The 15,440-nt window shown below is 41.6% G+C and overlaps 1 protein-coding gene across 3 annotated transcripts in view; it reads left to right on the top strand.

Moving 5' to 3' along the window:
* bcl11ba (BCL11 transcription factor B a) overlaps nucleotides 1-14,698 on the top strand; it is a 47,057-nt gene extending 32,359 nt beyond the window's left edge. For 2 of the 3 annotated variants that reach the window (XM_079833330.1, XM_079833331.1), the window contains exon 3: nucleotides 10,000-14,146. In XM_079833330.1, the coding sequence (XP_079689456.1) occupies nucleotides 10,000-11,990 (1,991 nt within the window). In that variant the 3' untranslated portion in view covers nucleotides 11,991-14,146. Of the gene's footprint in view, nucleotides 1-9,999 lie in introns of all 3 variants that reach the window. The other variant, XM_079833332.1, reaches the window with a different exon arrangement.
* The last annotated feature ends 742 nt before the right edge of the window (nucleotides 14,699-15,440 follow it).

Genomic DNA, 15,440 nt, shown 5'->3' with positions numbered 1-15,440 from the left:
GATTTCGCTCCGTGCAGCAGAAGGAGAAGAGAGCACGTCTTTGTCAGTCAGGGGAAAAGCTTTAACACACACAGTCATATAAATGTCAGTTCTCACGGTCACACACTTTTCCTGTCAGAGATGAATATAAATAACATCCTTTGCGTGAAATTATGACAGGATAATGGACGTTTGTGTTGGTTTATGGGAGTAGAGGTTTTGGCATTTTGTGAGGGCTCTACGCTCCACCTTAAGCACAAGTCGAAATTGCTAATCACTTGTGGTGAACGTGTTTGAGAACTCTCTTAGTTACAAACTCAAACTTGATTTTCCTTTTGCTGATAAGTAGATCCGGTGCTTGCAACAACAACAAAAACGTGTAGGTAGCCTTGCGGTTATCGCACAAACTTTAGCAATGTTGCTTATGTGGCAGATGCTAGATTGAAACTGGCTTGTGCACAGCAACAAAAATCTATTCTTGACACGTATTTGTGTACTTTTCCAGTTTAAATATCTAAAAACAAGTCAGTGACTGCTGATTAAAAAGACTTTGTTTTTGAAATGTGACCCCCTTCCTCCCCATCATTTCCAGTCTTGTCTCTCATATCTGCTTATTAATAAAATTGGTGATAATGGCAAAAGACAAGATGTGACATGCAATTGACAGAAAGAAGGTAAAATCGGGGAAAAAAGTGGGCGAAAAGTAGTGCAGTAGTGTTGTCCAAACTGCTGAAGTGTGTTTATCCTCTTGAACTCAACCTGTCCAGTTGGGGATTTGGCAGATCGGAGGCAGAGAATGTAAAGCAGATGTTAGCTGTGGGAAATGGCTGTGCGCTGTCCAGTCCAGGTCTGCACTAGTATGTCAAGCAGACTGTAAAAAACAGCTGCTTCTAGATTCCTTCGCCTCATTTACACTTAGTAAATCACACATGATTCCCTGCTGAATGCTATCTCTCCCCCTCAGATCTGCCCACTGTCTTTGTGGCAGAAGGCACTGTCCCCACTGAGCACTCTCAGAGATGCGTAACTTTGCGGATAAGGGCGCCCCTGCTCTTCACGCCACTAGTATCTCTCCTATCTGAGGCTTTCGGAGCAGGTGTAGCTTTTCCTGCAAGCGAACGTCACGTGTGTAAAAGCGTGACGCGTTCCTCCGAACGAGGCGAAACCGGGGGCAGGCGCAGTACTGGCTCTCTGCAGCTTTGTTCGCAGCAGCACAATGTGCCGGGACTGATTTGCATGTAATTGTTGCCTCCGATTTGCCATGATAGTCATAAACAAGACATTAGCAATTCAAGGTGAGGAATTAGAGGCCTGGGAGACTCCCAGATCACACACATGGTAATGAAGCCCCTGGCTTAATAATGCAAGAAATGTCAGGAAACTTTCCACAAGCTGGGCGGACGGGAGGGAGGCACCCCGTGCCTAGGGCTCATGTCATCTTTGTTCTAAATGCAAATCAGTTTGTCGTGACATTGACTCTATCAAATGTGGAGCGCTCCGACACCCCAGGCCCAGAAGCGGGCTGTCAGGTCTGGCTTAGTCTCCCAGGTCCACTCTAGCTCACGCGGCGGACTCTCACGTCCTGCGCCGCCTACTTCATGGCATTTTGAGCTATCGATCTGCAAAGCGGAGTACTTGTTTTCGTGTTTTCTGTCTCAGTTTCTTGTTTTTCAGTCCTCTCGCAGGAAGATGTTAATGCAGCGAAGCGCTGGAGAGAGTTAGTCTGTTAGCAGGAACTCAATCCGCCTAGTCTGCAGGTACCATGAAATACAAGGAATATAATCTTGACCTTAATAATTTAAGAACTCCAGTGTGTGAAAAACTCCAGGCAGTTCAAAGAGAGATGACTCTGGCTCAGAAAGGGAGACTTCTAACGCTCTGGAAATTCCAAGGTTATCTGAGTAAGTCCTGGTTAACAGGATGTCCAGTTTTGAAGTGGGATTTGCAGTCCCATGTGACCAATTTTTTCCCTCTGCTCATCTCCAGCATGAAAAGACAGAGTCTCCCAAAAATAACTCCAAAGGTTAAGATATTAATTAAACGTTAAGGGGCGAGAGGACGGATAATGAGGGGACTCTTCACAAACAGACTGCCTAGTGCTCCAGTCAGGAAGCCCGGAATGAGTGAAGGTACCAAATCAGTTGCTCTTCACTCTCGGTCTCTGCAGTCATTACACAAATTACCTCCTAGCCTCAATATCCGCCTGCACCTCTTGCAGTTGTCATAAGTAGCCCTGGTCATTAGAGTATGCTGGGTAATCAGATGGAACAAAATTCATCCCAAGCAATTAAAAAACACCTCCAAGACCCAGTGGCTGGCAATTAAACCTTTCACTGCGCATCTCGACCATCATCGTCTTGGTCTTTCTTTCTTTTTTCCAGTAATCTAATACCTTACAGTGAAGTATTTAAAAGCTTGACCTTAACACAAAACCAGATCCGATGTTTGGGCCCTTTTTGCCTGAGTTACATCCAGTTTGTTTAAAAGCCTAATCTGTTCCAGCGCAAAACAAATAACCTTTTGAATTTGCCGTAATAAGGAATTTGCATACGTTTCTCTTATTTCACAGCGCACAGGGCGCCAAGCAGGGAATGAACACTGTAATTTGATGGCCTTGACACAGTTGACATTAATCGTAAACTGTCTAGTGATTGGCACTTTCCCAGCAATTGTAGATCTAGAGGTAAACCTGTTTCCCTCTCCGAATGGTGCAGCCTTCCATAATAGCCATGATTTAATTTAGCTATTTAACCTGTAATTCCAGCAATATTTATTGAAGAGCGAGGGGAGAAAATTGGGCCATTAGGCGCAGAGGATGAATACATTGAGATGAAAATGAACACGCCTAACTGGTAGTTGACCTTCGCGTTTTGTAGCAGTTTTTATTAGCACAGGCCACAGTAATTACTGCAAATTGAATCATAGAGAAAACTGAAATCATTCGGTAATGAGCATTTTTATTCGTTATTGCACTTTCCGAATGGGCTGTGAGGTATGAAGTCTCCGCTCGGGGCCGGCGCACGCTCCTGAGAGGATTCCGGTACACGGAAACCCGGCTAAATTAACACTGCCGAATGTTTCTTCTCAGATCTGTGCCACAAAACGGTGTTAACCAGACTCTCTCGCTCACACCTCATACGAATATAAAGACCATCATTATAAAATACCTAAAATGTTCTCCCTGAACCTGAGGTGATGTTTTGTTGTTTGGTTTGTTTCAGACGGTGGCTGGATATTGTTGTGTGCCATCTTTAAAACAACATCCTCACGCATCCTCAGATGTTGTTTTTCTGATCCGGGGAGAGATGGGTTGGGGGGGCGGGGGGGTGCCAATTTATTTGTGAGCATTGTCTTTTTTGGACGGCATATGGCACGTCCTGTAAGACGTTGCAAGATGCAAATTCAGGGGAGTCTGACTTTAAATGAAGCAGTGACAGTGACAGGAGCCCTTTTGAAGAGCACACATCACAGTACTCCAGGGAGGAACAGCAGGGGAGACCCACAATGCCGTGCGGCTCTCTCATTCTCTATCTCTCTTTCTCCCCCTCTGTCTGCACCACCCACCTCTTCCTTACAGTACAATGGCATTCATCATAGCCGAGACTGGCGTTACTGTATGCACGCGGCCCTCATTTACAGGCTTATCCCGCACCCTGCCTTCCTCAAATTGAGGCTAGCCGTAGTGTCGAAATCCAGCAGCCATAACATCATCTTAGTTCTACCAATGTTTACAGTCTCATTTTGTTCTTTTATCTCACGAGTCTTGCTTTGTTACCATGTAGCGGTTAGCGTGAGGTGACGTGCTGTGTCGTTTACGTATCCATGTATTATTTCCCTGTTGTCGCAAGGGACTCCAATTTGCTTCCTTTTCCCCTCTTGCTCTCCCTCCGTCGATTCAGATAGACAACTATTTTGCCTCACAATTGCGTCTCTGTTTGATGCGTTCATCTGCTTGAATAGAGACGTGTGGCGATTCTTTACACTCAGCTGCGCGGTGCTTTGCAGCCAGACGCCGCGGTTGAATGAGGCTGCCGCCATGTTTCACGAGACCCGTCTTTGCTCTGCAAAACAGCAGCTTGAGTCCTAATTAATGGGACATGCGTCGCTCTGCATATCTATCCGAGGAGAATCTAACTTAATTTTCGAGCAGGGTGTCCACACTAATAATCGTTCAATGGAATAGTCATCCCGAGGCCTGTGGAGTTTAGTCCCTCTAAATTATCATTAAGGACCAGACTACACTTAATCAATATTAAAAAAAGAAAAAAATTCTAAGAGAACACGCCGGGCTAGAGATGAAGGTGGAGCTTATTAGAGGGGTCTCAGAAGACGTTTGCATGAAGCAGGGCCTCCGCACAAGCCTGGCGCCTTACTCTAAACAACCGTAATAAGTTTAGGGTGTCTCGCTCTGGAGCATCCACAGAATTGCGTGTGTCTGATGTAGTGAAGTTGGGTTTTTTTATTAAATGTATGGAATATGAAGAAACAGTTCTGTTTAGTCTAGGATGTGATTTCAATGTTACAGTCTATACACAAGAATTACCCATCATTCCAAGCTGCCAAATTTAGCACATCACGGTGCTCTTAAATGCTTTTTCTACTCAAGTACCCTTAACCTGTTCTTATTAACAATTACAGTAATTTTTCACTTTTCAGCAGCTTCATTTTATTTTTGTTTCAAGCTGAAAAACATTTCCAGACGCGCAATGATGAAGCACTTATGTCTCAAAGGCGTCTCGGTTAGCGGCGTGACTCTCTCTGGATCTGTCTTTACTGTACTATGACAGTAGTTTCTGTTGGAAATTTGGATGGCGTAACTGTAAATGCCGAAAATGGGACACCGGACTCCCTCGTGGGCCCAGAAAAGCTACCGTGCACGAGTGAGCTAGTTTCTCGCTCTCCCTTTCTTTCTTGCGCGCGCTTTTCCCTCTTTCCTCTGTAAGCCATCCAAGAAGCCCCCTGCCAAAGCTGTGTGTGAACCACAGCCAAACAAAACACAGGCAGCGGTCCAGGCCAGCGCGGCACGCTTCCACTAATAGAGAGAGAAAAGCTTCCAGACCCAACACGCTACTTACAGGACGGCAAAATTCTTTACGCTAGATAATAACTTAATGACAGCCTAAATGAAGTCCCTATAGTGAAAACCACTGTCAGCAAATGAGCACCTCATTAAAAGATGGTATATCCCTTTTCTCTCCCCTCCCTGTCAATTTATAACCTGCCTTTATTGTGTCAAAAATCTCAAATTCCTGGAGATTTTTGCTCCTTTGTCCTCGCAAGATAATCTGGTTTTGTCTCGCTCACACACACACACACACACACACACACATTCACCCTGCACTTTCAAAGCAAATAACATCAACTATGTGTCAATAAATGGCAAATGAAACAAACATCTTTTGTTCTTTGACTATCTGTGTCTTTTTCTTTATCCATTTTAAATGATATGATATAATTATTCAAGCTTTATTTTTAATCTTGTTAATGGTGCGAACAACAAAAGACAATCCGTTCACCGAGCACGTCTTCAGGTGTAATTTACAATCAAACGTTGGCCTTGTTGCTTTTAACGACTAACACAAAATAATCGTCATGGTAAATTTGTGACACTGACTGTGAACTGAAAAATAAAATGGGGGAATCGCAGAAAATGCATGTGGAATAATTTTTCTTCCTCATTTTCAGGATGAAAGCTAAAGTGGCTCATTGTACCTCTCAGTGCTACGCTGAAACCTATTAACTGTCATCTTTTTATTTTTCGGTTAATGTGTCTTAAAGCCCGGCATTTGCATGCCGTTTAAGTCGATGTGTGCGGAGAGCCACGATTGTTATTAGTGATAATTTCTCTTTAATTGAATTGGGGTCTGCATGCACGACTGATACTGCCGATGACACACACTTTCACACAATACCGTCCTCGTTCTCCTCTCCCGCCCGGCAGCTGGGCCTCGTTGGGAATATCTAATTGAAAATAGAATCAGCCAGTGCTCAGCATGAGAAACTAATCACTCCAAACTTATCAGGAGAATGGGCAGGCTGCTATTCGGTCCTTTCATTTAAAAATCTGAGATGTCAGAATTCATTGCAACAATGCAAAAGAAAAACGACAAAAAAAACATCAGTAAATGTCTCTGTCTTGAAGTCTTTTTTATAGGTCATGTCTTGCGTATTTTTTGTATTTGTAAAGGTAAATGTGTATATATCGGTGCATGTAAATAACTAAAGACACCCAGATTCATTTCTTTAACTTAAAAAATTATTGCATGATATTCAGAAGTAATTTTTAATATTATTAATATTTAATATTTTTATAATTATGTGTCACACTTTTGAGGCCATTTTAAAAAACATTTATAAAATTGAATTAATAAAATTCAAAATAATCCCATAGCCTAGCCAAGCCTGATTCATATTTCTGTATGTATGCATCTATTTTATGCATTCACGAGTGTGTTTTTATGTGCATGTATATGTATAAAGATAACGCTTTACTGTTAGTTATTGCATTAGCTCGTGTTAGATACATTTATCATTAATATTTAATTTAGTAAAATATTCCCTGTATAAATGTGTATTATGCCTTATTTTATGTATAAATGTGTGCAAACGTGTGTTGATACAAGATCCCGATAGCGAATAGCTACAGCGCCCCATGTCGACACAAAATCTGGGGATGCATCCACCTAAACCTGAGCACACTCATAGTGTTAGTAGCAAGAGAAGTGCTGTAGGTTTTCTCTCCCTCTCTCTCTCCCCCTCTCTGCCTCTCTCTTCCTTTTTTCATATGGAAATGTGAAATAATAGGGTGATTAAATAGAGCTGTATATTAAAGTACAGCTGACATTAGAATTAGCATAATGTGCTCTCGCCTCGGGCTGCATACTTTATTTGCCATCTGCGTCGGACTCCAATCCCCTCGGGAGTGCAGGCGCTGAACACTTCTCAATAAACTCACGCCCGAGTCCCTTCAGCACGGCCACAAATACCATTTCAGGCAGCGGCCATTGATTCGTCTTAATTGTGGGGCAGAAATGAACATTCGGCCCCCTGATGACTTCTGTTTGTCTGCGAAAGGATCAGCTAGTACAGTAGCCTATGTTTTACGCCCCGGTTGTTAGCATAGAGAAAGGCTCTCTCTCTCTCTCTCACACACACACACACACACACAGAGGAAAAGGACAGTGCCTGGTAAACACAGACGCTACTTGTTTTCTAGGCCTCCTTTACATGGAGCATTAGTCTTTGAAAGCATCTGCCATAAAACAACAAGAGGAGGTTGGAGGATTGTGTGTGTGTTTAATGTGTGTATGCATATATGTAGGCCTTGAGAGGCTGGGGGAAGATGGCCATTGTGCTGGAGCTTACGCTCTGTCCACTGTAATTAAGTCAAAGGCTTTACAGGACAAGGGTAGAGGTAAACAGATGTTCTTATGAATGCACATCAGCCACATAATAACACCCCCCCCCCCCCCCCCCAAGCGAACATTTAAAATGCATTTTTAAGTGCTTGTAAATGTTTATCTTTTAAAGGTTTTTGATAAAGGGCATTGATTAAACTTTTATTTCTACGTGTCATTTATATCAGCTAGCGCATATCATCTGACAGAAGCTTTTTGTTTTAACCCTCATGTTCTGTTAGGAGTGACTGTTCATGCTTTATGTTTGAGGTCTCAAATGGTTACTGCAAGAACCTTAATAATAGTTTTGGATATTGAGCTTTCTCCCCCTTTAAATGATTATTATTAAGTTAATCAAAACCATACTATTGCAGATTTAACTTATCACAAAGTAAATATGCACTGACATTGAATATAGTACATTTGTTTCTGTTAATTTGACCCAAATTGTGTTTGTATTTATTTGTATATACCAGTATATTGTATTGTTCCATATCTGAAAGTGATGTTATCATGTATTTAATTTAAACATGTTTTATACCTGTGGTTATAAGAGACTCAAAACAGATTTTCAGATTTTTCATGGAAGATTTTTAAAATATTTCTTTATAATGAGATTTTATAAGGTTAGGACAGTCATTAAGAATCAATATGATATTAAATGCTAAATGTTTTTTTTTTTTTTTTAATTATTATTATTATTAAAGGGCATGAGGGTCTCAGACCCCAAACAGAACATGAAGGTTAAACTAATGATGATGGTAGAAGGATGCTATGGTACCTACAGAAGAAAACGTCACATTTCAGCATTTACAGGTGTTTTTTTCTTTTTGTGTGAATGTGGCAGTTTTGACATTTTTAAAATGAGCAGAGCACTACCCGTTTTTTTTTTTTGGGGTGCTAATTTACATTTTTGTGTGCTTACTATTCAAATTCCTTGATGAAATATTGCATTTCAGTATACCAATAAGATGACGCTTCAGGCTATTGCTGTATATAATCCCTTGTCTCTGTTTCTTTCAGATGAAAACACACTCCCCTGTTTAGCATTGCTTTTCGGCAGCATGTAAAGGAATGCTAGAACAGATACTAACCATTCATTCTCTCTGCTCTTTTTGATCCTTCACAATGGCCATGATTGAAATAGACACCCATGAGGGCTTCCTAGTCCCAGCTTCTCCGAGCCCTGTGTGTGACTGCCGCCCCATTGTTCTCTCCCCAGTCGCTCACTCTCGCACACATACATATACATGAAAACACTCATAAAGGTACACAAAGCACAGCCAGAAATCAAATACCCGAACAATTACGGCAGCATATGTTTTCCTGCGTATCCTAAATTGCTGCATTAGGTCAGAACAGCAAGCTTTCATTTAATAAATAAATGAAACTCATTTCCTAGTGCATAATTACCATTTCGACTTTGTAGATCCTTTTTTTTTTTTTTTACACCAGTGCCCCAGGAGTACAGCAGAGATGGTTTAGCATCCTTTTTCACTGTATACTCAGTACACTTGGCTTGTTTGTGCTGCCATGGTAATGAGTCCCCTTTGCATGGCGGAACCGATGTAACGGTGAAGTTGTAGCATCAATTAGTCATGTATAGTTAAAGCTCCTGAACCCAGAGTGTATGCAAACTTCACACATTGCAGGTATTTAATTATATGATTAAAACTGTAGAATGCAGAATAAAATCTGAGAAATTGTGCAATTAATCCACTGGTGAGCCATTTTTCCCCCCTTTTTAATCAAACTTCACTATGATGTCATTAATGGCGAGGGGGCTTTCCTGGAAGTGTAACTATAGAATAAGATAAAAACGTGAGAGGAAGTAAGAAAAACAATCTTGAGAAATTCTTAATGGAACAGTAAATAATACCCTTGAGCTGTTTTAAATGCCACAGACTTTAACGCTCACACCGGTGCACTTTTTCCCCCCACAGCCTCTTAAATCACAGGCAGTGTTTTCACTCTTTATTTGAAACCATTTATCTTGATGTGCGCTCCCCCTCCCCCAACCAAGACCCTCCTCTCTCATTTTTTTCGTTTCTTTGAGAAGACAACTTAAGTTTATTTGTTTTGTAGTGATGAGAGTCCCCTAAATCACAGTTTAAATTGTACTTTTCCAATTTGGTGGCATATTACGCCGGCATCCTAGGACAGTCTTGGTGCTTGGAGGGTTTCCCAGTTTAAAGTGTTCTTGCCTTGCATTATGCTTCTAAAATGAGTCAACCGTTTGTAAAAGTGAAGATTAAAGACAAGCTGAAATGGGGAATGCAATGTTCCCACAGCACCAGCCCTTCGTGGAGCCGTATGAAAATGCACTTTGTCAAAGCTCTGTTAAGTATGAGTTGCCCTGTTCATGTGACAGCATGATGGGCACACGACAATGGCCATTGCCCAAAGTGCAAGGCAAATTTAGAGAGGTGTCAGATATCTCAAAGTTTGTTCTTTGCAACATGTAATCACTCTTGACCCGATGTCTCATTTTCCATCAAGTCTGATATGCTTTTAGTGGGTTATTTAACAGGACAACATTTCTACCACTATGATACAAGTGTTGTGGAAGTGACCTGCAGAGGGACATAAATAAATATCTTTGTTGTTTTCTGTTTGGTTGCAGGAAGAGACGAACCTTCGAGTTACATATGCACGACGTGCAAACAGCCCTTTACCAACGCCTGGTTCCTTCTGCAGCACGCTCAGAACACGCATGGGATCCGCATCTACTTGGAGACTCACCCCTCGAATACCTCCCTGACCCCACGGATCACTATTCCTCCACCCATTGGTGCTGAATCCATACCACAGTCCCCATTAACCAACTTTTTGGGGGACAACAACCCCTTCCACCTCCTACGGATGACTGGGCCCCTACTCCGAGAGCCCCCACCAGGCTTTGTGGAAAACCGCCTCCCCAATACGCCTCCGTTTGTCAGCCCCCCTCCACGCCATCACTTAGATCCCCATCGCCTAGAACGCCTTAGCGCAGAGGAAATGGGTTTAATCTCCCAGCATCCCAGTGCCTTTGAGAGAGTGATGCGCATGACACCCATGGCCATGGAGTCCCAGTCCATGGATTTCTCCCGCCGACTTCGAGAGCTTGCCGGAAACAACAATGCCACTCCACCGCTGTCACCGAGCCGTGCCAACCCTATGCATCGCCTCATTAATCCCAACCCCTTCCAGCCCAGTCCGAAATCGCCCTTTCTGAGCACCCCTCCGCTGCCTCCCATGCCCCCTAACAGCACCACCCCACCACAGACACAGGGCAAATCGAAATCCTGTGAGTTCTGCGGCAAGACCTTCAAGTTTCAGAGTAATCTGGTGGTTCATCGGCGAAGCCACACAGGCGAGAAACCCTACAAGTGCCAATTGTGTGACCATGCCTGTTCTCAAGCTAGCAAACTGAAACGCCACATGAAGACCCACATGCACAAGTCTGGCTCCATGACGGGGCGCTCTGACGATGGCCTGTCCACCACCAGCTCACCCGAGCCAGGCACTAGTGACGTCACCGGGGAGGGTATGAAGAATAGGGACGGCGACTTCAGAGGTGAGGGCATGGGCCCTGACAACGAAGAGGAGGAGGAAGAGGAAGAAGAGGAGGAGTTGGAAAATGAGAGCAGGCCTGAGTCAAACTTCAGCATGGACTCGGAGTTCTGTCGGAATAGGGAAAATGGCACAAAGCCACCTTCGGATGAGAAGAACCTCTCCTTGGGGAAGATGGTGGAAAACGTAGGGCTCAGCTCCATCCAGCAGTACAATAACTTAATAGTCGACAATCGGAAAAGGCTTCAATTCTCCAAAAGGGTCTCAGAGGGCCAGAGGGACATGGGTGACGATGATTCAGTAGTGGGGGAAATGGACCAAGTGGAGCGGGCAACTGTGAACGGAAGGAACTGTGGCTCGGGCGACTCTTTCTCAGGCCTGTTTCCCCGCAAGCCCACTCCCATCACCAGTCCTAGCCTCTCCAACTCCTCTAACAAGAGGATCAAAATCGAAAAGGATTTGGACATACCCCCAGCCCCCCTAATCCCATCTGAAAACGTCTACTCCCAGTGGCTAGTGGGCTATGCAGCATCCCGCCACTTCATCAAAGATCCCTTTCTTGGCTTCACTGATTCCAGACAATCTCCATTCGCCACCTCCTCGGAGCACTCCTCTGAGAACGGCAGCTTGCGATTCTCCACGCCACCAGGGGACCTGCTGGACGGGGGCCTCTCCGGCCGCAGTGGTACCGCTAGCGGAGGCAGCACCCCGCACTTGGGTGGGGGACCGGGCCGGCCCAGCTCGAAAGAGAGCCGAAGGAGTGACACCTGTGAGTACTGTGGGAAGGTGTTCAAGAACTGTAGCAATCTGACAGTGCACAGACGCAGCCACACAGGCGAGAGGCCCTACAAGTGTGAGCTTTGCAACTACGCCTGTGCCCAAAGCAGCAAGCTCACCCGCCACATGAAGACACACGGCCAGCTCGGTAAGGAAGTGTACCGCTGTGACATTTGCCAAATGCCCTTCAGCGTCTACAGCACGCTCGAGAAACACATGAAAAAGTGGCATGGGGAACATTTGATGACAAATGAGGTCAAAATTGAACAAGCAGAGAGAAGCTAAGCCAGATTTCCTATTTTGCCTCACAATTCCTTGATTATAAAAGGGGTAGCTGGATACTCTGTTTTTTTGCTTTGTTTTTTTTAATGTTTTTTTTTTTTGTTGCTTTTTTAGTTAATGGTTTCGAGTTAGTTTGTCCTAAGAAACTGCCATCTGAGAATGATAAAGACATTAAAGAAGAGGAAAATGCAAAAAAAAAGAGGGAAATTTAATTTGGAGCCGGTATAAACCGCCTATCCTTGAGAGGATACATTAGACAATATTTTAAATGGAGCCTTTAACTGTGCAATAATTTCTGTATTTATTGGATTTTTTTAAAAAATGTTTTGGCATGTGCAGGTTCATTTTTATTTCATCGTTTTTTTATTCCATTATTTTATGATTTTTTTTCCAAATGCTGAGATTTTGTTGGTTTTTTTTAACCCAAAAGACATCCTGAGATTTTTCTTTGTTTGTTTTTAGCAAAACAGAGTATCGTTTGAGAAATCCATAGGCCGCTGCTTACGATGTAGATTATTTAAGCTACACGTGTAATTTCTTGAAGAGAAGCCGCATTCAATCTTCAAATTTCAAAAGCTGAATTGAGAAAGCTATGTCTTTCTTTTTGTTTTCCTTTTTGTTTATTATTCATACTAAATGAGCGGACAACAATCCTTAGACCTTGTAGCACGAACTGATTTTAAGCATGTCAATCTAATTGGGAATGTAGCACTGAATATCAGTTTCATCAGACCTTTAAAAGAGGACTGTGGGCCTGAAAACCTGTCTCCTCGAAATCAAGGAGAGGAGACTATAAAAACAGACAAAAATAAGCAGCTGCTTATCGGTACATGGTGCCAACCCAGACAACGCTAGTCATAGGATGGATTGTGTTATAGGTCTCAATAGTGAATTTGAATCGCCAGCACCCTTGCCATAGACACTGCACTTAATCAAACCCGTTTGATTTAGCTGAACAGCACAATAGTGGTAGAAAGTAGACGGCTTTAAAACAACTCAGGGTGAGCTGCATAGCTACTTCTGCCAAGTCTGCCATCTGATCTCAGCCGTCTTGTCTGATAGAGCAGTTCAGTCCTCTGGTTCAGCTCATTCACAACCCTCATCTTGTCTCCACACTTCATATTACACTGCCGACCACCCCTAAATGTCATGAATCAACTCCATCTTTCACATAAAAGTGACTTGTCATACTACATTGTTGTTAAGTTAAAGGGACAGACATCTAGGCCAGAGGATAAAGCAGTTTTTATACACTAGGAGGTAACTTAAACACACACACACACGCAGGAAGAGAAAGAGAGAGAAGGGTCTTTACAGTCCAATTTCGGGTTAGTAAACCTAAAAGCACATTAGTCAAAAGCAAGGCAGCACCACTGTTCTGTTTCCATTGACTGACATTTAAATCTAAACATTGTTATTTTGTGTTCAGTTCTGTTGTTTCATTTTTGGGTATTAGGGGCTTCGGTTCTAGAGGGAGTCACCACTTTAACCAGATTAGATTAGAATTAATTCAATTATACGTTCAGCAATGTTGTCATTCTATTACAATGTTTCTTGAATCACTTGAAACAGCCCTATGCATTTTTGTACATAAATATGTATATATATATATTTATCAATCATTTTGAGAAACAAATTTATACTGCACAGTAAATCTGATTATAGTTAAAAACGTTGACTTATCTGGTTAATCTGGTCATATCCCGTGTGTCAAAGCCATCAGCAGGTATGCAGATTAGTCAATTGCACAGTAAAGAGTGTATGTCATGACCTGTTGAGCGTGTGCTAAAACAGTAAGACAATTTTTTTCTTTCTTTCCTCTCATTCAGGACTTCCTGTGATGTGTAGTTGAACGCATTCTCAGAAGTAGCAACACGCTTACAGAATGCACAGCTGAATTTTCCCATTTCTTTTCTCTTCTATCCAACTGATTTATTGGCAGTTAAACAGCCTTCTTTCGACAAGATGCCCTAACCAGCGCAAACGATTGAAGCGAGGGAATATCATGGTTTAAAAAGAGCAAGGCAAACTAATGAAATAGAAAGAAAGAGAGAGAGAAAGAAAAGTAAACATACACAGCTTTTCGCAGTTGACCCGCACTTTATTATTTTGATTTACATATTTGAAAACAATGGCGAAAACGGCTTCTGAGCAAGAAATTATGTAAAAAAAAAAAACTGATTTATTAGGCCTTGCTAGAGGAAGCATCTGAGATTGAAGTGCCAGTGTTGATAGGCTTGGCTTTCGCAATGCTGGCACTATAAAAATGAAATTAATTTATTTGGACAGTTTTTGTACTGCCATTCAATTTGACATGAGTGTGCCTTGAATACTGATCTTCCTATTTATTGTCTTATAAGACAAATGCTACACTTTTGTGATGCAAAGAATTGAAGAAAAAAAAATTAAGTCCATGTGGTTTTAATCTGCTTCTAAAAGATGAATGGTAAAAACTGATACATAGGTCATTTAAAGACGTTGAACTAAAATGAGAAGTAGCCAGCACAATACTAATGTGTGTCTATGTGTGTATATATGTATGTATATGTACATATAACTGCACAAAAACACACACAATAGACAAATATATATATATGTACAATTTTTCACTTCAGGACAGGACTGCGTCCCTTGAAAATAATGGATGATTCTTTTGCTACAAATAGTCAAAGAAGAGACTGGACAAAAATCAGGAACTACAGAAACTTTTTAAAAAAAGAAAAAAGAAAAAAAAGTAAAACGTTTAGTGCACTCTGTCTTAAAATACGTTTACAGTATTGAAACAAGTACAAGGGTAAAATGATATTTCTGTGTATGTGTGTTTTAAACAGACAATTTTGTTTCCTTTTTTTTTCAAGTTTGCTTAAAAAGTTTCTCTGAATGCCATAGTGGCGTGTGTATATTGGTTTTTGGTGATGGGATTTTAAGTATATATATATATATTAAAATATATATATATATATAAATATATATGACATTTCTCTTGTTTACTGTAAAAGTATACCAGTATTTGTAATATTGGAGAATGCCTGGGCAATTTACAAAAAAAAAAAAAAAAAAAAAAAAAAAAGGGAAAGAAAAGAAAAGACAAAAATATTTTTCCCCCAATTATCATTTCTTTTCGTCTTTTTTTAATTTTCTATTTTTTTTTTTTTTTTTTTTTAAAGATTCATTTTACAGTCCAATTTAAATTGTGGGTCTTTAAAATGTTTTGTCACTGTAACTGTAAAAGTCTTGAGTTTTAGTAACTTTTCTGCCTTGGGTGTAAGAAAATAAAGATTAAATTGATTAAAAGAGAGCTGCAATGGGGCCAGCGAACATTTACGTATGGAAAGATGATCACAGGAAAATGACTGAGGGTTCCTGTCATGTGCATCTTTCTGGTTTCTTCTTCAGTAATGAATTTTCTTAATGGCTGGAATGAAATACATGTGTAGGCACTATGATGTGTTT

This window comes from Gobio gobio (genome assembly GCF_949357685.1).
Source record: "Gobio gobio genome assembly, chromosome: 13".
Lineage (NCBI taxonomy): Eukaryota > Metazoa > Chordata > Actinopteri > Cypriniformes > Gobionidae > Gobio > Gobio gobio.
This window is presented reverse-complemented; position numbering and strand designations above follow the sequence as displayed.